This window comes from Carcharodon carcharias, chromosome 1 (genome assembly GCF_017639515.1).
Source record: "Carcharodon carcharias isolate sCarCar2 chromosome 1, sCarCar2.pri, whole genome shotgun sequence".
Lineage (NCBI taxonomy): Eukaryota > Metazoa > Chordata > Chondrichthyes > Lamniformes > Lamnidae > Carcharodon > Carcharodon carcharias.
Genome location: NC_054467.1, coordinates 87,927,119 through 87,954,010, shown reverse-complemented (window position 1 = coordinate 87,954,010; position 26,892 = coordinate 87,927,119). Strand labels below are relative to the sequence as shown.

At 42.3% G+C, this 26,892-nt stretch overlaps 1 protein-coding gene across 13 annotated transcripts in view; it reads right to left on the bottom strand.

Annotated features, from left to right (window-relative positions):
- ank2b (ankyrin 2b, neuronal) overlaps nt 1-26,892 on the bottom strand; it is an 882,930-nt gene that overhangs the window by 232,042 nt on the left and 623,996 nt on the right. For all 13 annotated transcript variants that reach the window (XM_041195707.1, XM_041195740.1, XM_041195679.1 and 10 more), the window contains 6 exons: nt 24,746-24,844; nt 20,466-20,564; nt 11,722-11,919; nt 6,626-6,724; nt 6,425-6,523; nt 837-935 (listed from right to left, as the gene is read on the bottom strand). In XM_041195707.1, coding sequence (XP_041051641.1) covers nt 837-935; nt 6,425-6,523; nt 6,626-6,724; nt 11,722-11,919; nt 20,466-20,564; nt 24,746-24,844 — 693 coding nt within the window. The remainder of the gene's footprint in view (nt 1-836; nt 936-6,424; nt 6,524-6,625; nt 6,725-11,721; nt 11,920-20,465; nt 20,565-24,745; nt 24,845-26,892) is intronic.

Here is a 26,892-nt window from a genome sequence, read left to right as displayed (position 1 = left end):
TTGGATTGGTTACTTTAGCTTTAACATTCACAACAATCATTAACCGCATTTTAGTGGCATATTGACCAGTAAGTAAATTGGTAAATGAGACTGAACACTTGCATTTACTGAATGCGCTTCATGGAAATTGCAAAAAAATACTGATCAATAACAGATATACAACAGTTTAAGGGATTTTGTTTCTCCTTCACCTAAGCTTTCCATTTTGTTTGTGAAATCTGGCACAACAGAAGGCTTATTCCAGCAACCTCACAATTTATAATGCTAATGTACCTTTTTAATAGCCAAAAACTGCACAAAATGTGTGCCACATGAATCATAACTTTGTTGTAATATCCAAGAGGCATCAAAGAATATGATTAAAAGAAAATTCTGATGTTGCTCCTTCTTTCATCTTTTTCTCCATTGTTTAGTTCCTGCCATTGTTTCTTGCTTTCATGGTTCATAGCCAAGATTTTGTGATAACGAGCATCAATGCTACTCTTAGGGAAATGAGGGAATGGAAGGAAGATTGGTTTTGATGGTTCAACACCTTCCCCACCCAACTGCTATGTCATGCTCCAGCTTTTCCAATAAAAACTGGTGGGGTTGAGCACCTATGATGCCTGCAATATGAACATAGAGACACCTGAGCTGAGAATAAATCACTTTGTTGCAAAAGCCACGAATGCCAGTTTATCTGATATCACAGCTCCAACATGTAAAAGTATGAGTTGTTAAACATTAACTTGTTATTTTTGCACAACACTAAACTTTTAACACCTTTGGTTAGTATCAACATCTGTTCTGGTAGCATCAATAGACATAATCATGCGCTGTTCTTTTACAAAACCTACCCTAGCTTTAGCATCCACAAGGGCCCCATTGCGTAGCAGGCAGCGCACGACTTCGACTTGTCCAGCTCGTGCAGCCATGTGCAATGCAGTTTCTCCACGCTATGGAAAGAAAAATAGTTCATAAACAAGACAGAGGTAAACATTGCCATTGTAGATGTGACAGAGAACTCCATTTCTATTGTGCTGTAGAACAAATTATCAAAGACGAAAAAATACAGCAGTCAATTTGTTTGGTATACTTTCCATATCACTCCATAAATAACAAGGTTGAGAACAATGTTTTTTTTTAATTCAATGGAATAAACTGAAATGTCCCTGAAATCTAGGAAATTTCAATTCAAACCGTGTCTTTTGGGCTTGTAAGCACAGATTAAGGAAACTAAATTGGATAGCAATGCAGGATTAACCAGTGCCCATTAATTGCAAACAAGTTAGCACGTTAACTTTGTGTTGCCTGCTCATTTGAATGATCGCTGTGTCCAACCAGTGTTAAACGCATTGTTCATCGATTGGGTGCAACAGCAGGGAGCCAATATTGTGAATGGCTACCACCACTTAAAGCCATTTTGCAATGCTTTAAGATGGCTTGCACCTCTGAAAGGGGAGGTACATTATGTTTGGAGCAGGTGCTGGGAGTTGAGTTGAAGATAATCGCTCTCTCACTTGCAACCACCAGCTCAGACACTGACACTCCATATATGTATGAAAATGGATTAAAAGGTAGGATTTGCATCCATTGAGACAATGGGCACAGGTTGGCTTCAGCCAGGACAGGGGGCAGGGACAAGGAAGGCATAGGTGCCAGGCCGCTGAAGGCGAGGTTGCACACAAGAACTCGGATGCAAACTTTGATAGGGCAGCCACCAGAAATATGCTGATGAGTATGCACAATGAAATGTTTGGTGCATCAGGAAACCTACTAGAAGGCCCAAAGTCATTGTCAAGGAACATGGAGGAGTCCAGCACCAACTTGACACAGGCATTTACACAGAGCTTCCAACACGGAAGTGGTGGTCAACTCTGCTTGCACACTTGTGGACCCAACCACGATGTTGCATATGATGGTTAATGTTGCAAATTTCTATTGCTGAACAAGGAGCAACCACCCAGCATCGAGTGTTAGAATGGAAGACCAGGCTGCTATCATGCAAGGTCAGCTTGCTGCCATGCAAGCTCAGAATGCTGCCATCATGGCTGTGGATTACAGCGTGCGAAGACACAGCAGTCCATCAATCTGTCCTTCAGTAGAGTACTTGGATTGCTGAGGAGCTCATCCAAGGGAATAGCCATACTGCAGGGTGCATCAACCTTTCTCCTCAGGAAGACAGTATTTATCCTCCCACCCTTGTCACTCTACCAGAGCCCTTGTTGTTGACTGTCAAACAGCCAGTTCAGATTACTGTCACCCTCCAAGACTATCTTCAGTATCTCCAGTGAAAGTCATCAGCTTCCCACAAACCATGCAGCAGCCACTTTGGGAGCTTGGAGCATTGGGACAGGCAATGATGCACGAAAGAGAGGGATGGAAGGGAATGCGTAAGGGCTGCTAAGTTTACGTTGTTATATTATATGGCATGATTTCATGAAATGTTTATTTTCTGGTGACTTTTATTTTTGCATTGTGGCCAAGAGGACACGGTGGTCAGGGAAGAAGGTAGGTCAGGTGTGGGTTAGTGAAAGGGGAATTGGGGCTGTGGTTACTATTATCACACTTACGGACAACCTGGGCAGAAAGTGGGTGTTCAGGTTGCCTCCTCCCTTTCTCGTCCTCCTCTTGCTCTTCATACAGCGCTCCTCAGCTGCTCACTCGATAACTGGTGGTTAAGGGCTGTCCCCTCATAATGGTGAGCTTTTCAGCATGCGCCAGACCCCTGAATCTTCACACCTTCTCTGCCAATTGTGGCAGGTTTCCTCCAGATTGATCCAGACAGCAGAAACATTGTGTCAGCACACCAATGGTCTGCTCTATTATATTTTGTATGGAAGCATGGCTTTCATTGTGTGCATGCTGACTACCTTTGCATGGGTTGCACAATGAGGTCATCCACCAGAGGGACAATATAGTGCTTGTCCCTCCGTAGCCCTTTTTGTTTGCCATAGTAGCTCAAATATAGCTGTTGCAGTGGACTACCTCAGACAACCACATCTTGACTGCTGATGGAATATCAGTCATTGACTTGCATGATTCTCTGTATATGGTCACACACATACCAACTGGACTTTGAGAGAGTGGAATCACTTTCAGTTCTGGTATAGAGAAGTGTTGACAGGCAAAACGATGTCCATGCAGTCAATGGCACCCTACTACCTGGGAAAAAGCCTGCAATCTTAGTGAAGCTGTGTGCTCACGCTGCTGCTTCTCTCTGGCAAAAGCACACACAAACATATGAATTAGAAGCAGGAGTAGGCCATTCAGCCCCTCAAGTTTGCTCTGCCATTCAATAAGATCATGGCCTCAATGCCATTTTCCTTCCTATCCACTATACCCTTTGACTCCCTTGTTAGTCAAGAATCTACTCCTTCTGCCTTAAAAATATTCAATGGCCCTGCCTCCACCACTCCCTCGGGAAGAGAGTTCCACAGACTCATGACCCTTAGGGAGAAAAAAATTCTCCTAATTGGTCTTAAATGGGAGACTCCTTATTTTTAAACTGTGTCCCCTCATTCTGGACTCTCCCACATGGGGAATCATCCTCTCATATTCACTATGTCAAGTCCCCTCAGGATCTTACGTATTTCAGTAAGATCACCTCTCAATCTTCTAAACTCCAATGGATACAGGCCCAACCTGTCCAACCTTTCCTCCCCCTCATCCCAGGAATCAATAGAGTGAGCCTTCTCTGAACTTTTAATGAACTTATGTCCTTTCTTAAATAAGGAGACCAAAGCTGTACACAATACTCTAGATGTGGTCTCACCAATTCCCTGTACAACTGTAGCAAAACATACCTACATTTATATTCCATTCCCCTTGCAATAACTGAGAATTTGATATACAGTTAGTTCTGATTGATTGAGAACTTCAGTGACCTCCCTTAGTCAACTGTGACTGGCAAACTGCAAGATGTTGCAAATATCTCCAGTGCCAGCCTGGAAGGAACCAGGTGCATAAAAGTTCTTTGCCATGGTCACCTTCATTGTCACTGGCAATATCGTCCTTGCCCTGCCCTAAGGTGGCAGTGAGGACATCTTTACTAAAGTGCAAACAACTCATACATTGTTTGGGTGGGATAATTGCTCTCTGAAAATCCTGGGTGGACATTGTTCCTTGCTGAGAGTTCTTCTCTCCCTCTTATTCCTTTCTATTCTACCAGTTTATCGGTGTGCACTCTCTTTATTCTCCAAGTCATGCTGTATTCCAAGGGGAATATCTGGTTGTGCACCCATATCTGGCTTATGAAGGTGCCTTGAAATCAGACAAAAGGTCTTTCACCACTTGTCACACTACTCCGTGTAGACTTTTGTGACTTGAAACAACTATGAAAGCGCCAAATAGTTGGGAATCATAGCAGCAGCCAGTAGAAGTCAATCATCAAATAACCTCAAAGTAAGTTGTTGATGATCTCTTTCTGCTTCTGCTGAATTTTTGTTAACTGCACAAGGTTAAGAGAAAGTATTAGCTGGAGCATTGAGCTCCAAAATGGCACGGCTGTCATCAAATCAGCATCAGCATTGCACACTTATTGACATCAGGATCTACTAGCTCTGCATATCTGGCAGACATTCACTGAATGCTACGCATACATCAATATGACGATTCACCCCATTAATGTACGCACATACCATAAATGCCATATTGGAGTTCTAAGGATTCTCATAGTTCCTAAAGATTGGCACAAATGAGCCCAATTTCTCACCAAAAGTGTCTGCTCTGTACAGTCGGGAACAGGGTGAAGGGCTCAGAGTTGGGACTCTGAACATCACAGCCAGCTTCTCCAAATGAGTTCCAGCTGTAGTCTTTAAGCTAATTTAATCCTTTTATATAGCCGCCACTTAGCTTTACTTAGCATAATTAAAACAAAAAATAGCTATGACCCATGCTTTGGCCCTAATTACAATTCTGGCAGAAACTCATAGGGCCTGGAATTTCCTCACAGTTGCTCCTATCCACTGCTGTAACTCAAAATGTGTAAGAATGTCCATTAATATCCTTAAACAAGAATTTTGGCACACGTCCGGTGAAGTTACGGTGATGGAGCAGGAACATCTCTGATGAAATTTGTAGCCATAGCCTCACAGTGCAAAAAGTCATCTTTTTCACTGGTACATCCTGACTTTATGAACTTTCAGATGAATATTGAAACTGAATCTGAATATACTTTTGATGTGTGCTTAACATCTTGGCTATTCGTTAAGGTTAGGGCAAATAGCTTGGTGTGATACAGCATCCTTGATTTTCTATACTTAATACATATAGTTGGATTTTTTTTGTAGAGTAATTGAATTTGTAAAAAAAATCCCCAGAGGCAAAGAAATTACCATATTCTGTGGGGACTCAATACTCAATAGCCATAATGAGAATAGAGCCCTGCATGCCAGCATTTCACTCTACTCTCCAAATTTATTCAAACGCTCAGCTCTTCTGTATCAAACAAGCCCTCTATTTCTCTGGAAGGCTCCATTCATATAGTGGGAGTTTCATGCCTGGATTTCTGCAATAAACACCTTTTTTCCCTGTGTTAATTTTGTTTTATTTTTTCTTTATATACATGTTCAAGAGTAACAAGGCATGAAAACCAGTACGGAAACAAGTAAACTGTAACCATTCATTTTGGAGTGGCGTTTTGCTCATGTTGGACTTTTCCCCTTCATAGAAACCCGTCATTTCAAGTTTATTCCTCTGTGTCACTGTTAGAGAGTTGCATTTGGAGCCAATCTTGTTTTTTCTTTGTAGCTTCCATTAAATGAATGGAGCCACCAGAAGCCATTGCCAGAAGTTATCTGTTGTTGGATCATTATTGATTGAAATATTCCAGTAAGTTAGTCCTGGTTAGTATGATCACACATCAGTTATGTTTGTTTTCTAAAGTTTTCAGATTACACCACATTCCATACCAATGAAAAGCAATTATATAGCCTATAACGCAGTTCTAACACAGTAATATGACCTTATTTATCTATTACAATCTTTAAAACCTGTAGGGAAATTATAGTGTTGTGCTTTGAGGTGTGACACCAGGTTAAGGCTTCAGGGTTTAAGATACAGTGAAGTCTTTCCATAATAATAGCACTGCTCTAAATGGTAATATTTCTAGATAACATTCTGCTATGCTGAAATAAGCAGAACTAGTTTTGCCTGGAAGGCAAATCAGTGGTGAGTGAATTCTTGGGTTCTTTGTTGAAAGTGAGAAGGCTAACCTGCGTGATGTGAAGATAAGCCTTTGCTGCCCTTTCACACTCTAGTTATTAGTCAACGAGAGTGCACAGAGGAATATATTTCAAACCTATTTATCAGATAGTACCACAAGCTCTCATTGTTTTCAATGGAATATTAAAAATATATTTTTAAGTGTTGCACTATAAAGGAATGTAAACAAGCTCAGACCTTTTGTACACACTTTCTACTGATTAAGGCTAGCCATACTCACAATGTTAGAAACATCCGGAGACGCTCCATTCTGCAGCAAAAGGAGTACTATATTCAAGTGGCCCATGAAGGCAGCCACATGTATTGGTGTAAGGCCAGACTGTGAAACAAAGCAATAGCATTTTACTCCTCTGCAGGGGCTGCTACTTGTTTTAAATTGATGCAACAGAGGCAGTGACTAGGTATTAAAATTTCCTTCTACCTCTGTTATGGCTTGGATTGAGGCCCCGTATTTCACAAGAAGTTCCATCACTTTAACACGATTTTTCTTACATGCAATGTGCAGTGGAGTAAAGCCATTCTGTACCAAAAAAAAAACAACCAGGTTAGCATTCACATCAAACATGCACACAAAATTGTTACTCCAAGATCATGCATGTAAATCTCATGTTAATTCAGTCAGGTTCCCATGACTGTCATCTAAAGCTGTGTTTAATCTAAAGCTGAATTACCTGGAAAAACTCAGCAAGTCTGGCAGCATCGGCGGAGAAGAAAAGAGTTGACGTTTCGAGTCCTCATGACCCTTCGACAGAACTTGAGTTCGAGTCCAAGAAAGAGTTGAAATATAAGCTGGTTTAAAGTGTGTGTGTGGGGGGTGGAGAGATAGAGAGACAGAGAGGTGGGGGGGGTGGTGTGGTTGTAGGGACAAACAAGCAGTGATAGAAGCAGATCATCAAAAGACGTCAACGACAATAGTACAATAGAACACATAGGTGTTAAAGTTAAAGTTGGTGATATTATCTAAACGAATGTGCTAAATAAGAATGGATGGTAGGGCACTCAAGTGCACATTCGTTTAGATAATATCACCAACTTTAACTTTAACACCTATGTGTTCTATTGTACTATTGTCGTTGACATCTTTTGATGATCTGCTTCTATCACTGCTTGTTTGTCTCTACAACCACACCACCCCCCCCCCACCTCTCTGTCTCTATCTCTCCGCCCCCCCACACAGACACTTTAAACCAGCTTATATTTCAACTCTTTCTTGGACTCGAACTCAAGTTCTGTCGAAGGGTCATGAGGACTCGAAACGTCAACTCTTTTCTCCGCTGATGCTGCCAGACCTGCTGAGTTTTTCCAGGTAATTCTGTTTTTGTTTTGGATTTCCAGCATCCGCAGTTTTTTTGTTTTTAATCTAAAGCTAGTGTCTTGAGACTGATAGATACAGAATCGCTTTACAGTCAGGTAGTCCATTGTTCATGCTGCCTGGACCCACACTGAACTATCAGGGCCTCAAGGAAGATCTGCACAGAACTGCTTCTACACATGCAGCCACCTCCAATTCTTGCCAGTAAATTTGAAATTTATTGATGTATAGGCAGGGGCAACCACATTTTAGAAATATGTCAAACCTCTTTTTGCTCTTGGGAAACCAGGGTTGACACTGCAATAAAGCTATCCTCCATGTGGTATCAAGTACAAGCAGAGTGAGCAGTCTTATTTTCAAGGCCTTCTAAAAATTACTTGCCTTTGGAGTGGTCTGGGACCTGCCGATGGAATAATATAATCACCTTTGTGACACTTCAAGAGCATATAAGCATTGAATTCCCCTCCCTAAGGAAGTCTGACCCTCAAATAAAGTCTCCCTAATTAACCCCTTATCAACAGACTCCCATATTAATGCTGTTTCTTGATAACCACTCTCTATCTCAACTGACACTTGAAGCCTGATCACCATTTCTCACATATGGGGCTTTGACAATCGAGTAGTTAATTGCTCAGGAACACAATGCACAGCACATAAACAAATAATATGTTACAACAGGAAAAATTAATATAAAATAATGCACCAAATAAAATTCTAAAAAGTAATATAAAAATGATATCAAAAAAATTCTGCCAGATTAACTTTGTTAAATAGTGGAATAAACATAAAAATTTTCACACGCATGAGCAGAATGCTCATTTCCAGAATTCTTTGTCATATATTTTTTAATTTATCACTCCATAACGAAATATATTGTCTAGCAGATAAATATTATCACAATGCTTGGACTTTGACTCCACTCAGTAAGAATCCATGTGCCTCCATGTTGGAGCAAGCTTGTGATGTCACTCGCTCTTTCCTCTCTCACTTACAGGTGCCAACAGGAAGAGGCCAAGCCTCTTTTTTTGTTTATCTCAGGAGATTGTGTTACGAGGGAACAGGTTGGTGGTCTATGTGGCTGTACCATTTCTGAACAAGGTGGGTTTGATGGACCAGATGATCTTTTCCCTTTCTCTTTTTCAAATGTTTGTAATATAATATCCATTACAACCAGAGTCATCCTGTATGTAAATCCAGGGCTGGATTTTACGAACCCCACATCCATCCCCGCCACCACCACCCCACAAACCCCCAAAGCGTGTTTTCAGCTGGAGGCGGAATGCAAAATATTTTGGGTGGCTAGCCCACCACTTTCCAGCCTACCTTCAAATCCTCCATAATACTACAAGGGGGGATAAGGTGCCCACTAGCCTGGTCACCCATAAGCCTATTGAGGCCTGTAAGTAGCCAATTATTGCTCATTGAAGGCCCTCAATCTACCTCCATTGATATCAAATGTTAGGCAGTGGCAGACAGGCAAGAATGAGAAGGCTGTTTTTTTAAATAGCTTTGTTGAACAGGCTGGGAGTAAGGGGGACACATCATGCGAGAGGGTGCAATATGCACATCAGGGCCCCCCAACACCTTTGTTCCTCCAAACAATGAACGGCATGACACTAGGAAGTTCTGAGGAACAAAGGGACCTTGGCGTGTGTGTCCATAAATCTCTGAAGGTGGAGGGGCATGTTAGTGGGGTGGTGAAAAAGACATATGGGACATTTGCCTTTATCAATCGAGGCATAGATTACAAAAGTTGGAGTTGTATACAACCTTAGTGAGGCCACAGCTGCAGTACTGTGTGCAGTTCTGGTCGCCACATTATAGGAAGGATGTGATTGCACTGGAGGGGGTGCAAAGGAGATTCACCAGGATGTTGCCTGGGATGAAACATTTAAGTTATGAAGAGAGGTTGGATAGACTTGGGTTGTTTTCGTTAGAGCAGAGAAGACTGAGGGGCAACCTGATCGAGGTGTACAAGATTATGAGGGGCATGGACAGAATGGATAAGGAGCAGCTGTTGAAGGATCAGTCACAAGGGGACATAAGTTCAAGGTGAGGGGCAGGGGGTTTAGGGGGGATGTGAGGAAAAGCTTTTTTACCCAGAAGGTGGTGACAGTCTGGAAAGCACTGCCTGAGAGTGTGGTGGAGGCGGGTTGCCTCACATCCTTTAAAAAGTACCTGGATGAGCACTTGGCACATCATAACATTCAAGGCTATGGTCCAAGAGCTGGTAAATGGGGTTAGGTAGGTAGGTCAGGTGTTTCTCACGTGTCAGTGCAGAACCGATGGGCTAAAGGGCCTCTTCTGCACTGTGTGATTCTCTGATTCTGTGAAACCTGCCTCCCCAACCTCTTAGCCTCCTGCCTAGGTTCCCAAGTCCCTCCCCATCCAAAACCCCGGACTTTCCTCTCTCTGGTGGCCATGTCCTCTTCATCTTGGGGCCTCCTTATAGTCCCAGCAGTGTCCAGTACTGACTTCTGGTGCTGCTGGGATTGCAAGAGCTGCCGACCACTCAGATTGGTTGACAGCTCTTGAGGGTGGGACTTCATTACACTGAGAGGTGGAAGCCCAGCCTCAGCTTGTTTAGGCCGCTGGCAGCACGTTATTGCTAAGGAATGGCCTTCTTTTTTAAAAAGGTCAGTTTGGAGCCGATTTTCCAATCTAGCCCTTTTATCGTTAACAGAATGACAGACAGTGAGAAAACAGAGAATGCTGGAAATACTCAGCAGGTCTGGCAGCCTCTATGAAGAAAGAAACAAAGTTTGACATCAATGACCTCTTATCAGAACTGATGTTAGCGTTAACGCTTTTTCTCTCTCCACAGATGTCTTATGTGCTGAGTATTTCCAGCATTTTCAGTTTTTATTTCAGATTTCCAGCGTCTGCACTGTTTTACTTTTGATAGAGAACATATATTGATGACATTTTTTTGTAACACTAACATGCTATTATGTGATTTCTGAACAATAACCTTGATGCCTGCTATAAATGAATGTTGGTTTTACAAAAGCCATCAGCTTTAATTTTAAAAGGGACTACCGTCCTTCAGAGTGCTTGCTTGATTTTTCTGTGATTTTGATTTTCAACAGTTATGTGTTAAGAAAGGATTGTGCAACTCTGAAATCCATGTTATTTGCTGAACACTTCTTCTTGAGCATGCTCTGTGATTTTAGGTTAGATTTTGTTCCTGGACCGATCAAATTGTTTATGTTCACCTGCTGAATAATCTTGTTAAATAGTCCAAATATTTTCATGCAACTCTTTCATTTCTCCTCTTTACCAGTCACATAATTGTGTCCCTATGATAATAATAAATTCTTTCAAAATGTACTCATTTATATAGCGCTCTCCAGGACATCAGAATGCCCTAAAGCGCTTTGCAGCCAATTAAGTGCTTTTGAAGTGTCATCACTGTTGCAATGTAGAAAACTCTGTAATCTATAAAAAATGTCACTGTAGTGGAGGTACCATTGCACTCAATCCAAAAACTCCTTAGACCTGCCACTGTTGATACCACTTGCTACAACATTCCTCCTGTTGTGCTAATTTTAGCAAAATACTTGGTGCAAATATCTGCTTTGTAGTTACACTGACATCTTCCATGAAAATTATCAACAGAAAGAATCTTAACTTTGGCTGCAACATAAAAATATGTATGAAGTGTTAAATGCAGGAAAAATTACAAAATTTTGTGCTTGATAAATTATTGTAATGATGCATATGTCAGTGCTCCACTCTGTGCTGCAAGGCCAAGTTTGTGTGTGGAGTAAGTTCTCAATTTGGTACAGTGCATGCAATAAAATAGAGGGGCTATTTGGCAACAATGCACTTCCCTTTACAGCAAGATGAAAATCAAGTGCAAGTAGCTCTGGCAGCATCTTCTAGTGTCCATCTATAAATTAGCCTTAACAGAGCCCCGAAAACCGGGAACATGTTCTCTGGAGAACTAAAAATAGGTAAAGAAAATCAAAAGAAAACTCAGCAAAAGCAACATTCACTTCTTGGTGCCACAGTTTTCCATTATACTGCGTAATTTAATTTCTGGTATGGAACGGATAATTAGAACTTCTGATCATAATAACTCTATGCGCAGCATAAATCAGGACAATGGTATAGCTGAATTAATAAAATGTCAGCCTTTTTATGCAGTATCATTGATAGTTCAATACAACCATAAAGTGAACTTCTTCTTTAATTGTATTTACCAGTGCCCGAGCATTGGGATTGGCTCTCTTGTCCAGAAGAAGCTTGGTGGCCCTGTAGTGACCGCAGTGAGCAGCGACGTGCAAAGCAGTGAGATAGTCAAGTGTGACATCATCGACAGGTGCCTTATGTTGCAGTAGATGCTTGACACATTCCACGTGATCTCCCTGTGCAGCCATATGGAGGGGTGACAAACCATTCTGTTCACACAAAAAGGAAGAATAAACACAAAGATTATTATTGATCAATCATTCACTCAAACTAGGGGTAGATTTTAGATAACTTTAGGAGAAAATTTCCTTTGGCGGAAGCAGAAACTCCAAAGAAAGGGAGTAAACAGCTGTAGTTCCTCCTGGGTTTTTGCTAATCTTCTGCTTAAGTTACAGAGGTAGATCAGCAGAACCCTCACAGAAATTACTATGGCAGGTGTACACGCTCATGGAGGAACAGCGATTTCTGATTTGTTTTTAGAAAAGCATTTATCAATTTAAGGGACAGCTGTCATTTCAAGATCGAAGTGGGATAACTGAAATTATTTTATATTTGTGGATATTAAAACATTTAATAGCCTTAAAGCCTCTAAGCATGATGGGAATTGTAGCCAATGCTGTAGGAATGATGGGATGTGTAGATAGTACTGTGGGAAACTAGCTAAGAATACAAGTTGTAAAATTTAATGATCTTCACAGGCTGAGAAAACAACTGTTAGGGTGATAAGAGGACAGAGGTGGTGCTGTTAGACCCAAAACACTAACAAACTCCAAGGACTGAAGCTAAGATGAAAGGAACATCTGCAGAGCATGAATTACTAGTTCGTTGGTTAGGATATTTGATGTATATGTTAAAATATTGAAGGTTGTACCAAGCAGTGGAGTGAAATGTGATATCTAAAAGCTATAGATTTGTTACACAGACTTAGTATCAGAGAGAGAGACCCTGCAAATCAACCAGGTGACATCTCTCCCAGCTTATGCTAGAATTAAAATCTTCATTTGCATGAAGCTCACAGACTCAGCGGTTGATTTATTGATTTTACCAAAATAAAGATCTTGGGGTATGATTTACTCAAAGATTCCCCAATCGTCCACCACAACTGTGGCAGAAGAATAGCAGAATCTCTGGAGAAATGGGAAGGAAGTTGCATCTCGAGGATTTTAGCCAAAGTTACGGTGGGAGATCGGATCAATCTTGCAGAACTTCCTGATACTCGTCAGGTAGAATACGGTATGAAGCACTGCAATACAACAAAGTGATTGAATCTGTTGGGAGAAATCATTTTTATGATTTAAAACAAAATCTCCCAATCTCTTCTGTGGGTGTTGATTTATACTGGCAAGCAGCTGGGGTTAATTTTGACCAATAGAAAGTTGACTAGTCCCTAAGTGCAAATCGACCCTTCTCTCGTTTATGGCCTTAATTATTAAGCAGTGCCAGGCTATACAACCATTAGTGAAATCTCTCAATTTGCTGAGCCCTGCATCCCGCAAGACTGTAAAGGCTAGAAAGTTGTAACAATTTAGTCAGACATTGCTAGCTTAATTATCTACTGTCGGTGTATCTGTCTAAATATATGACATATTGCCTTTCAAAGGAATAGCATTGCTACCTCCAAAGTTTGGTCTATTATCATGTCATGTGACATCTGCATACAGATATTTTCCAGCAGGGATCAATCAAAAACAAGAAGCTTACTTGATTTAATTCCCTGCTCTGTTTCCAAGATGCTGAAGCCAACTGTTCTGCCCATGTACTTGAAATCAGCTAACTCGGATTAGAATAGGACTGAAGCTTGGACATCATGAGTGGAATTTTCCGCTATGGAAACTAAGCGTAGTCGCAGGGGGGATTAGCAGTGGGTTTCCCGCTGATCAGTGGGTCAGGTTCTCATGCCTGATCTTCTGCTTGAAAACTGATTAATTATGTATAGGCTCACTGCTCACTGAATCACATGGGGGGGAGGGGGGCACTGATTCGTCAGCTCGCCATCACCTCATGGGGCTGAAGTTCCAGGCGCCATATTTAAACACCACCCAAACACACACATTCCTCTCTGCAGCCCAGCTGTGTGATCGGAAGTTCTGGAGATGGCCCCAAGGAACAAGAAGAGTGCACCAAGGTTTAGCCATGGCTCTCTGGAGACTTTAACTGAAGATGTCCACTGGCACTGGGAGGTTATTTTTCCCAGAGATGGATCCAGCAGGTCCACAAACCTCACCTCACCAGCCTGGGAGACGGTCATGAAGGAGATCAGCTCCGCAGGCAACTGCCAGAGAAATGCCATCCAGTGCAGGAAGTGGGTGAATTATCTAAACCGCACCGCGAGGGTAAGTCAATATTCAGCTCACTCCAAACTCATGCTCTCATCATGGCATTATGCACTCAAAGCGTCACACAGCTCAGGGATCTCACACAATATTAGCGGGAGAGATATCAGCATTGAAAACCTATTCAGCACCTATCGTCCTGCAAAAACAGCATTTTCAGCTCGTACTGGTGGTGTGGGGTGTGTGTGTGTGTGTGTGTGTGTGTGTGTGTGTGTGTGTGTGTGTTGGTGGGGGGGGAGGGGGGGGGGGGGGGGAATCAGCACACACAGCAGGCATGCATGCTTCCCAACCTTTGCCCATCCCCTTCTCATGACATCCCATCCATTTGTCTTCATGCAGGCCAAGCTTGCCAACAACAAGAGGGAGAGATCCCAGACTGGAGGAGACACCACTGATATACAGCAGCTCTCCAAATTCAAGGAGAATGCCGCCGAGATGGCAGGGGAGGACAGAGATCATCCCTATGGGGAAGGCGAAATCGGTCTCTCCCAGGAAGCCAGTAGTGATGAGCCCTCCATGTGTTGATCACATCCTGACATTCTCAATGAGTGACATGCAATATTGTATTCAGCCTGTTCATGAACTAAATCTATCTTCTCTCTCTTACAGGCAGCAGCAGGTCCCGACTGACCAGCACAGGCAACATAAGCTCCAGCCCCCAGGCCACCTCAGGGGAGGATGCGAGGATCCATCTGAAGAAAAGCCGACACTGCGTTAACCTGCACCCTCTACCAGCGCAGAGACACACACCTTAGTGGGTCACACATCTAAGCTAGGCTTGGAGTCTCATTCTGAGGAACACACAGGGTGCAGCAGGTGGAGGCAGAGACAGCCCAGGTCTCTGGCACTCGGAAGACTGCTAGAGAACAGCCACCGACTGAGTCTGAGTCAGACGATGAACCTCTGGAAGCGGCCATCACAAACATGATGCAAAGACAAATAGCAGAACATCATGCAAAGCTGCAAGATGCAGTCAACAGACTAGAATGAAGGATGGAGGATCTGTCCACATTCTGTCTGATGTCTTGGCTCCGACATGCGAGCACCTCAAGGCCTTTATAGGAAGGGCAGAGGCTGCTGTGGTCCAGCAGGTCCTGCCAGATTTGCGCTCAGACCATCACCCCATTGCTAGAAGCATTGATGGGATACATCAGTGGCTAGGCGAGAGGGGAGCTGGGCACTCGACTGCTGTCTAGGTGCCCCTTCTCACCAAGAAGTTTGACAGAGGCCCTTGGGCACCCACAGGGAGGGGGACCAGCAGCTGGACACCCTGGGGCCATCCACTCAGGTAACTCTGCGAGTGTTCAGCCGATCCCAATCCCCTCTGCCTATGACCTTGTCACCACCAGCTGCACAGGTGGAGGAGGGTCTCCTGCCCTCCAGGCCTCGGCCCTCCAAAGAACACCTGCCAAAGTCATCAAAGACAACAGGACGTAGCAGTCAGCAGGCTGCCTCCACCCCTGCTACAGATGTTGGCTATCCATAAAGACATAGTGGTAGGGTTAGAAAGATTAAGAAACCTTGGTATCACTTTTGGGTACAGATGTTCACTCACTGTATATATCACGCATCTTTGTAAATACATTCGCTGTTCATGACAATGGTCTTGTCATTTGAATGTATCGTGCATGTGCATCTATGTGGCCTCTTATTGCAAGGATGACCCAAGCTCCCACTCTGTGTTCACCTCTATTTGTGAGCCTCACGTTCATGTGATGTTTAGCTGACTCATGTTAATTACTCACCCCTTGTCTAATGTCAGGGAGATGTGCCAACCTCTTTATTAAAAGTGACTGCAAATTGAGTTACGAAGTGATGTTCATTAAAACACACCATGAAGCTGTGCATGCTTGGTTGCATGGGAGGGTTATCACTCTCGTCTCATCATCAAATAGCTGTCTTCATTGTTCATACCAAAGCACAAGACCTGTAGCCATGTCTCTCCAGCCATGTGTCCATCTCTGTGGCAGCAAGAAGTGTCTCATTCAGGAGGCGACGACTGCATCACGTTCACCTGATGTGGACTTTACTCTGGCATGCTGCCCTTCACTTCCTGGAGTGGCTAACTGCAGCTTTGGCTACTGACCTTTCCAAAGATTAGGGCCTGGTGGAACATGAGGGCTGGAGGTCCAATGCTGACTTTGCTCTCAATGTTAGTGGTTGTAAAGGCCTTTCAGATCACTGGTATGCTGCCAAGGGACAGGAGGAATGTGCTTGGGTATTCTTGCCTGCACTTTATTCCTTCTGGAACCTTGTGGCTATGAGCGTGTCACAGGTACGTCTTCTGCATCTTGTGGCTTCGACCCCAATCTCATATTGAAGCTCCTCATCATCGCCCTCTTCAGGTTCCTGCCCTTCTAGATGGTCATCATCTGAGGAGATCTCAGCGCTTCCATGTCTCCCTCTAGCAAGTGATCTCTCCTTTTAAGTGCCAGGTTGTGCAGGGCACAACAGACCTTGATGATGCGGGGTACCCGCTGTGCAGAGTACTGCAGAGCCCTACCTGAGTGGTCCAGGCATTGGAAGTGCATCTTCAGGATGCCAGTGGTCTGCTAATGATGATGGATCTTGTCGAACTATGCACTGCACTGTATCTTTCCTCCGAGGCACTTTGAGGATGATACACGGGTATCATGAGTCATCGTTTCAGCGAGTACCACTTATCACCCAGCAGGAAGCCCTGTAAGTGCTGTGGCCCTTTGAATATCTGAGGCACCTGGGAGTGCCTCAAGATGTATGAGCCATGGGAACTCCCAGGGTACCTGGCACAAATGTGCATGATGTGCTTCTGATGGTCACACACCATCTGAACATTTAGGGAGTGGATCCCTTTCCTGTTAATGAACATCAGGGGATGCTGCCATGGAGCTCCCAAAGCCACATGTGTGCAATTGATCACACCCTGTACTCTAGGGAAGCCAGAGTAAGCCATGAAACCAAGGAATCTAGCAACCTGGCTAGCTTCACCTAGTGTGAACCTTACATAATGATCAGTCTTACTGTAGAGGGTATCCATCACCTCCTTAACACGTTATGTGTTGAGGACTGAAAGATGCCACATAGGTTCCTTGTGGATCCCTGGAAGGACCCACTGGCAAAGAAATGAGTACAGCGGTGACCTTCAGGGGCACTGGCAGGGGATGTCCTCCCAGCCCACGTAGCATTAGCTCCTCCCACCGGATGAAGCAGATATGAGCCGTCACATCTCTTGACAAGCGCAGATTTGCATAGCATTGTCTCTCGCTCATCTCCAGATAGGAACGGGGTCTTGCGTGGACCCTTGGTCGTGCAAGTCACCTCCGCAGGATGGGTCTGACTTCTTCATCCTCCGGGTCTTGCTGAGGCTCCCCAGACCATGGATCTCAGGCCAGGCCTCTTCTCAAAGCTGTGCCAGGCGGCACTGGGCTCTTTTTCTGCTCCTCAATTGGACCACTGCCATCAAGAAGGCAGATTGAGGGTAGGCTCCATTATTCACTCTTTCTCCCTGTGGACAGATAGATCCAACAGATTAACAAGTAATGGGCAACTACAGTGGATCTTCCGATCACTACCAGAAAGCCAGTCATGGCCTAGAGCTGCATCTGTGCTACTCGCCTTTCCCTGATCCAGTGTTCCAGCTGAGGCGCTACCTCACAGATCTAGGTGACCAAGATGCCACCCCAAGTCCTTGACATCTTAATCCCAGAGAGATTGGAAGAGGATTGAGCACATCCAGGATATATTCAACCTTACCTAATGCACTCCTGCTATGTCTGATCTGGTATACTAATTATGCCTTACCTGCACTTTTGGAATGACTGGATGCCCTTTGACCCGTTGGCCATGCCAATTGGAGAAAGCACCTTAGAGGCTTTCATTGACCATCTTGCAGATATCCAGCAGCTGTGCTCCTGTCAGGTTGGCTGCATCTTCCACTCTCTCATTCCTCTCTGTTAAAGCTCAAATTGATCCAATTCATTGTGAACCCAGTGACTCCTGCAGTTTCCTGTTAAAGCACTCCAAATGTCAGTGGCTCCAATTGCATCTTCTCAATTAACTCTTCGTGAATTCTATCAGCTCAGACTCTATTTCCACATTGTTACTCTAAGCAGTGTGAGGGTGCCCCCGTTAGGGCCCCTGAGTCCAACCCTGGGCTCCTCCCACACTGCCTCAGCCCCCTCCCTTGCAGATTGTTTTCCAGTTTTGATTATAAACTGTGTCGCAAGATAGTTATGCTGAATTTCTACTTTGAGATCTGCTTCGACCCTCCCCGTCAGAGTTCGGGTTCCCCCATCTTCCTGGAGCTTCACGATGTGTAGGTAGACCTCCCTCTATTGATTCTCCAGCCTCCCCCAGGAATCCTGGATTCCATTGTCATTGTGGTGGACATTCCTGCCCTCTCCACTGAACCCATCACTGTTGATGTCCCCATGCCCCAACTGGACTTCAGCCCTGCCCCTCTAAAAGGTTGTGTTTTGAGTACGCCCCTTTGTTACATTTTCCCCATTTACAGGTTTCAGGTGCCTCCCCTGACCATGACCATCCCATCTGCAGCCTAGTACTGAGCCAGACACCACCATCTACTGAGCCAGACACCCCCATCACCACCAGCTGTGAGACTATGACTACGCCCTGCAACCAAGCTGTGCCTGAACTCCATTGAGCACACAGGCCTTGCCCCTGCCTGGAGCTGGAACACAGCGTGTGTGCCAGGTGTAGCCCTGTAGCATGGCCCACAGAGCCCCAGGATTGCCTTTAATCCTCCACCCTGACCTCTTGGCATCATTCTAGGGACAATGACTGTTTTTCACTTAGCTCTCCAGCACCTCAATGATGAGGTTCTGTTGAAGGGTCATGAGGACTCGAAACATCAACTTTGTTTTTCTCCGCCGATGCTGCCAGACCTGCTGAGTTTTTCCAGCTATTTTTGCTTTTGTTTTGGATTTCCAGCGTCCGCAGTTTTTTGTTTTTACCTCAATGATGAGTCTTGTGCAACCCTTCCCTCTTATGCCACACTAACCCTCCCCTTTCACACTCTAGAGCCTGTGTGCATCCCCTCCCATCATGCTAATTTCATTCACCCAGCCCCCTCTGTGTCTGCATTCTACAGTTCCATGTTCAGCCCCAGCTGTCCCACCTCCAATCTTCCCTCTGCCTGCCATCATTTTCACCCCTTCCAACCTTCCCAAACCCCCTTCACCCTCATGTCTCTATCATCTCCTCTCCTCACCACCACCCCCAACCCTGATCCCAACCCCCCCACCAGTGCTGGTTCTCTGTGTTAGAGTGCAGCCCTGCCCGAGACTCGCAGCACACAATTCTGTCCAGCCGGAGTAGCGCAGCAACCATGGTGAGCAGACCAGCTCAACACCCAAGGCAGCTATCATGAGCACCTCCTCCAGTGTGGGCTAACACTGGCATCTCTGAGGAACCAGAGATGTTGCACTCACCTCAAAGTCACAAGTGAAGCAAGGGTGGACAGCTGCACGCTCCTGGTATCTGGTCGTGATTTAGACTGTTCTAATTTCCCACTGGTGTGGCACATAATTGGGAGGGGGAACGTGTTCCGCCAAGTTGCGTTTTTAAAGGGTATTCATGACATACTAACGCATGTAAATGGCGTTCCCAGCATAGATCAGTGGGAAAGCTGACCTGCCACCCCCTGCACCATGAAATTGTCAAGCGGAAAATTCTGACTCATTTATCCTAGCCTGCCGGAATACGACTTTGGCCTCGCTCTGAATTTTCTGCTTCTGCCTGCCATGATATCCGCCGCTGGCAGCACCAGAACATTCCATGCTCTGAGTCTGTATTGTTTAGTTCCAACTCACATAGTGCTGTTATTCAACAAGAATCTATTTTATCATTTTTAACATAAAGCTAGTGAAACATGCAGGTTTGGACTAGAATACAGCACAGCATTTGTTGTGGCATGAACTCTTCTTGCACAAGAATGTCAAAATAGCAGTTCTGCTCCTTTAAAAGCCACGGTGATGGCTATCATAGCATGGGTTATGATAGTTCTGAGACTTTGGGGCTGGCCACATGAACTGCAATGCTACCCTCCTATTCTCTACATTCCCATGTTCATATCGTACACCGAGCATAAATATAAAGAAATATATGAAGAGATTTCTACAATCATATTCTAACTTTTACAAGACAGGTCAGGTGGTGGTGGGGGCTGGGTTGGGCACGGTGTATGGGGAAGATGGGGGATTAACAACATGGTGAGGGACTCTCAGTGCACCCAATGTTAACATCAAGCATTCCCAGGTGAAGTACATCATAGCCAAAGCTCCCTTTCCTTTCCTCAATCTCACAAGAGCAGAAATTAGAAGTTACTCCCAAATTTTATGAAATAAATAATGAATTTATTATGCATTACTCTGAAATGCCATACTCTTAAGTTGTACACTATGCCACAGTGAGCACTAAACTACCTTTGTCCTGGCGAGCATTGGGGCCCCCCTCTCAAGCAGAATTTCTACAGCTCCATCATGTCCGCTCCTTGCTGCACAGTGAAGTGGGGTCAAACCATCCTGATGGAAAAGAGCAACACAGTTAAAACACAAACTGCATGATATCTAGATAAAGCTGTACTTTTTCTCATAAGGAATTTGCAATCCAGAAAAACTATTGTGATAAATCAATTGTTTCCTTAAAAATGAAATCCCACTTAAAATTTTAAGTGACGAGGACAAGAACTTGCATTGGAAATAGAAAATTCACATCCAAAGTTTTAAATATGCATCATTAATTTTGTTGCCAAATTTTGTCTGCCTCCCTTGCCAATGGATAATCACAACATGGCAGAAATATGAAGGCTCAAATGATGAGATTAATAAATAGAACAGTTCAAAGAACATAAGAACGTAAGGAATGGGAGGAGTAGACTATATGGCCCAATGAGCCTGCTCCACCAATCAATACGAAGAAAAGGGAGCTTCAATATATTGGCAATCAAAATGTAAAGAGGAGAGTCAGAATGATAATCTATCAGAGCTTAAATGTGCTTTTAGATCATAATTTTACTTTTTAGCTTGGTCTCTAGTCTATTATAGCTTTGAATTGTATTTTACCTATTAATATGTATCAAATAAATAATTTAGTTCTTCTGAAAGGAAATGCCAACAATGCAGGCAAATTAGGAAGAGACATGTCTTTACTGAAAGTGCTAAACTAGAGAACCTATTGGCAACTAACTTGTTTCCGAAATTGCACAACTGGAAGGATGGCAACTTACTTTCTCTGGCTCCTGGATTGTTTGAAACAATACAGCAGCACAGGCTGGAGTATGTTGAATGTTAACATTTAAAGAGGAAGATGTTAGACTGTACCATAATATTGTTAGTATTGGTTAAAAGCAGGAATTCATGACAGGGTGAACCATAAAATGATGAAGTTGATGATATATTAGTTATTAAAGATTAAATTAAAGATTTAATTAAAGCTTATGTATAATTTGGTGATGGAAACAGTGGCACTACTTCCATGGGATAATCTGCTTAAGGTGAGCACTTTGTGGGCACAGGCATAACAATGAAAGCAACAAATAATTACATAGACAGCATACAAAAAAACAAACATTCAACTAAAATAATACTGAAGAGGCTTGATTTGAAAGATAACAAATTATCATTTGTGATTTTTATAAATGGTCTTTAGTTCATTACTACTGCTAGAATTTACATGTTTCTGAATGAAGGGTACCTGTAGTAATAAATTAATATTATACTGACCTTTGTGATCAATAACCTATTTAGGTGCTGCTTAAATAATATCGCTATAAAAATGGTCCAATTTTATAAAGCAGTTTTTCTCCATAGATTTGGCTGAGAAACCTTCAAAAAAGTTCAAAACTTACTGAAGATTTTCATCAAGTAGTAAATTACTTATAAACTCAAGTTCAAAAACATGCAACATTGTCATATAAATGACACACAATTACTGCACCATTTCCTTACTTTATCCAATGTTAGATCTAATGCCCTGCTCCTCACAATGTGCCTCCAAAAATTTCTAATCAGTCTGAATCCAATCTTGGTTTCCACAAAGTTGAATACTCGAGTGTAAATAGTTTCCTATCAACAGAACCTTAAACCCTACAGAAGCAATCAAATATGAACCAGACCCTCTTGTTAGAAATTTTTGAATTTGATGGAAACTTATTCCAATTTATTACTGCAAACATATTTGTAACTTACTCATTTTGGCCCAATGCGATAATAGAATGCAACACAATATTACCTAGGTGAAAAAGTTGGACCTAATTGGAATAATCTTCCTTATAATTTAACAAAAAAATAGATATTACACAGATTGACCTTCATTATTACCCTTGGAAAATAATGAGAGCAATTTTGACCTAAGCCACACATGGGTAACCTGACATGTTCGGATGGAATGCTGGTTTTACATCCCACCTAAGTTTCTTCTCCATTGAAGAGAATGAAGTGAATATTAGATAAGCATAAAATCAGTGTTCCAACTGACCCTATGGGTTTTCTAACTAGCGGGTTAGGTTCAAATTACCCCTTAAATATGTATATATATTTCTAAAATTCTCAGGAACTAAGTGGTTTAAAACATTTTAGTTTTCTTTTAAGGGCATTTTGAATACTTCCAGTAAGAAACTTGTAGATTTATGGTACTATCTGCCTGCTAGTTTTCTCAGCTCACCTCACTGTATGTAAAGATCTAGCAGCAGTAATGACCATTGGACCATCTTAATGTACTGCTGCGTACTCTCAGTTGTAGAACACATTGCAAATAGTTAATAGCACATGAAAGCAATGAGGCTGATGCACTGACTGGCCAATATTTATAATGGGTGCAGATTAGGATATGGGTATGAATCAAGAGATAGCTGACAAACATTTTTCTTGCTGCTTGTATTGTAGTTTTCACATTGAGCGTTTTTTTTTCCATTGTTAGCCTGAGTCACATGATAGCTGGCACCTCCAAAGATGAGAAATGTGTGAATTTTGAAGTGAGGAGGAAGAGCCAGATGACTTCCCCTTTAAATGCACAGGACTGGCATGCAACAGCAAACCTACCTCATCAATACCCTACAAACCCATAGCCATAGCAAACAAATGGAATGCGGTTAAAGCAAGAAAAAGAGACACCAGTAATGTAAAAAGAAAATCACTTCAGCAACACGCACGTGAAGGATATAAGTAAACCAGACATCAAGTTAAAATAACCCTAACGTACAGATAGATGGAAAATGAATACTCGAGTACTAAAAACAAATCAAGCTGATAATATAAGGAAAGTGCCTTCACATCACAAGGTTGTTTGTTTATTTTCTAATTCTGATAAAATTATAATTAAGTAACTACAGTGTCACTATTATAATTTTACAAAGGTTATTTTCAAACAAAGGCTTCATTTTAAGAGGCTGCAAGCTCTAATTCATTTGCTGTGCTGACGTAACAAGCAAAATAAGTTACTTCTGATATGAAGGAAGTAATTTGCTTGTATTCAATGGAAATAAAATCAGGGGGTTCCACAACAGGTAATTGATCACTCTGTCAGAATAAAGTTAATGATGAGGATGGTGATCAGGCAACCGATGCAGCATTAAACACTAAGATAAGAGCAAAATACTGCTGATGCTGGAAATCCAAAACAAAAATAAAAATACCTGGAAAAACTCAGCAGGTCTGACAGCATCTGTGGAGAGGAACACAGTTAATGTTTCTAGTTTAATTGACTGCCATTTCTTTTCAAGGAATGCCTACCTTTAAGAAGTATTGCTCTTCTCTATTTTTCCTTAGTTCTGCTAAAGAGTCATATGGACTTGAAACATTAACTGTGTTCCTCTCTGCAGATGCTGTCAGACCTGCTGAGTTTTTCCAGGTATTTTTACTTTTTTTTTGGATTTCCAGCATCCGCAGTTTTTTGCTTTTATCTTGGTGACCAATTTGGGGGCCAGTTTCACTTCTGCTTTTCCTGGATCCACATTCAGGTAAGAACATAATGAAAAAGTAGGTCTCCTTCAGTGGCCTCCAGCAGGCCTTTTAAGTACAGAATGCATAAACCAGGAGAAGCTATTCAGTTTATGTACAATTTAGCAGGAGTGTCCTGAAATAGCTAGGCCTCTAATTAGCATAATCAAGTACTTAATGCCCATTTTAAGTGGGCAGTTCAGGCACTCTGAGTTCATTGACTGCCAAATCAGACAAACTTCCAGCAGGACTGGATATACCTCTGTCCAAAATTGCTCCTTCCATCCTTCATTTTACACCTAGATATCAGATGTGGCGCATACCAATTTCTAGCACCAAGTGTTCTTTAAAATTCATTGACATATTGGAAGAATAATTCAAACATTGTGCATTATATTTAAATGCTTTTCAGCTTAATATTCTCCTAATTTTTTTATGCGAGGGCTTTTTCAGAAAGACTCATTTGCTAAAGCAGACTTTGAAGAGTCTTTAAAGCAATGATATGCAGCTTTAAACTAATTTTCATTCTTTTTATCAGCATTTTTTCACTATGTGCAGTATGCTTGACAACACATTCAGTTGGTCAATATGAAAATGCACTGACCTGTAAATGCACGCTCTCAAACCTAGCTCCAGTGAATCTGCTCTTATGTTGAAAAGACACACCTCTTCCCAAACTCTCAGTATAGACTACAACACAGTGTACTAACTTGACGAGCATGATGTATTAAGGGGAAGCAGTGCTGCATTAAGTAACAAAAACTCACCCTCGTCTTAGCATCTATCTGAGCTCCTCGATCCAGAAGCAGTTTCACCATGTTGGTATTTCCTCGTTTAGAAGCTACGTGTAGTGGAGTGATTCCATTCTGGATTGGGATTGGGGAAAGGTGAAGGAGGATACACAATATATATCCACAGAATGTACAAAACAAACAATGTATTAAAAAGCAACAGTTCAATTCCAATACCATTACATCTGTTTAAGGGCTTTCTTGGAATGGAATAAGAATATAACAATTTTAGAAATAGGGAAAAAAGACCATGAGGTGTAACAAACCTTTTTTGAAGAACGGCTTTTGAGTGTTTGACAGAACTGAGCAGCTGTCTTTTAACACAATTGACAGCTTCATCAACAAATGTATTTCAATGTTTATAAATCAGTAGCTTTTTAATGAAACCTCCTGCTTCTCACTGATTTGTTACGTTGCATTTTTTTTAACCTTCACAACAATCGAACATTGAACTGCATTTCTTAACGTTATAAAAAATTGCATTCAGCAGTTTTTGGCAGCATATAATCTCTATCTGGTAAACTGTTTAATGTGTCTATTTTGGACTTAATTATAATTGCAACATTGGCATTTAGTAGTTTTAGGGGACAGTCTCAATTCTTATACTCAAGTTGACTTGTCATTACTTAAAAATATTATTACTGTCAACGTCCTTGAAAACAAGAAAGAATTGCACTTTTTATAACTAAATGTTTCTTGTGCTGTCCATTTTCATCAATTTTTAGAGAAGTTCTAATATATTGATATATATCAATATAACAAATATCTAAAATAATATATTGTTATTTCTTGAAACTAATAAGGAAATACACCTAGTTGTGTTTTGAAACTTTAGAATTTTAACATATGATTCTTTATAAGTCTTTCAGGATGTCTAATCTCATGATGCAATGTTACTCCAAGAACCTCCGTTGGCTATGGACATTTTTTTTATTGTCTCTGATCCATCACATAACGAAGATAATACAGTTGAGTTAGACTTATTGCTAATTTAAGACTTCATTCTTCATTGGTTTCTCTAATGGCCAAATAAAGTACAATGTTATGTTTTCATCACATGTGCCTTGGATGCAACTGCTCTTTGCTGGTATTACGTAAGAACACAAAAAAATAGTAACAGGAGTAGACCATTTTGGCCCCTCGCGCCTGCTCCGCCATTCAATAAGATCATGGTTGCTGATCTTCTGTTTCGGTTTCCACATTCCCATCTAAGCCTGATAGCCTTTGATTCCCTTGCCTAACAAGAATCTATCTACCTCTGCCTTAAAAATATTCATTGACCCTGTCTCCACCACCTTCTGAGGCAGGGAGTTCCAAAGTCGCACAACCCTCTGAGAGAAAAAAATTCTCTTAATCTCTGTCCTAAAAGGGCGACATCTAGTTTTAAAACAGTGCCCCCTAGGTCTGGACTCACGCACAAGAGGAAACATCCTTTCAACATCTACCTTCTCAAGGCCATTCAGAGTCTTGTATACTTCAATCAAATCGCCCCTCACGCTTCTAAACTCCAGTGGAAACAAGCCCAGTCTGTCCAACCTTTCCTCATAAAATAGATGTATTGTGCTTGGATTTCCAGAAGGCATTTGATAAGGTGCTACATCAAAGATTATTACGGAAAATAAAAGCGCATGGTGTAGGGGGTAACATATTAGCATGGATAGGAGATTGGCTGTGGCAGAAAGCAGAGAATATGCATAAATGGGTCTTTTTTTGACTGGCAAGATGTGATGAGTGGAATCCTCCAGGTATCAATCTAGTAAACCTCCTTTGAACCGCCTCCAATGCATTTACATCCTTCCTTAAATAAGAAGACCAAAACTGCACACAGTATTCGAGGTGCAGTCTCACCAATGCCCTGTATAATTGAAGCATAACATCCTTATTTTTATGTTCAATTCCTCTCAGGATAAAGGATAGCATTCCATTAGCCTTCTTAATTACTTGCTGTATCTGCATACTAACTGTTTGTGACTCATGTACTAGAACACCTAGGGGAGAATTGTGTGTTGGCTGGGGGAGGAGGCTCTCCCTGAGACGTGGAGCTGCCTCAGGGAGTTTAATTTCATTATGAAAAATTTAAATAAAAAGAAAAAAAATTTTCAGGCATGTCCCCTCACATGAGC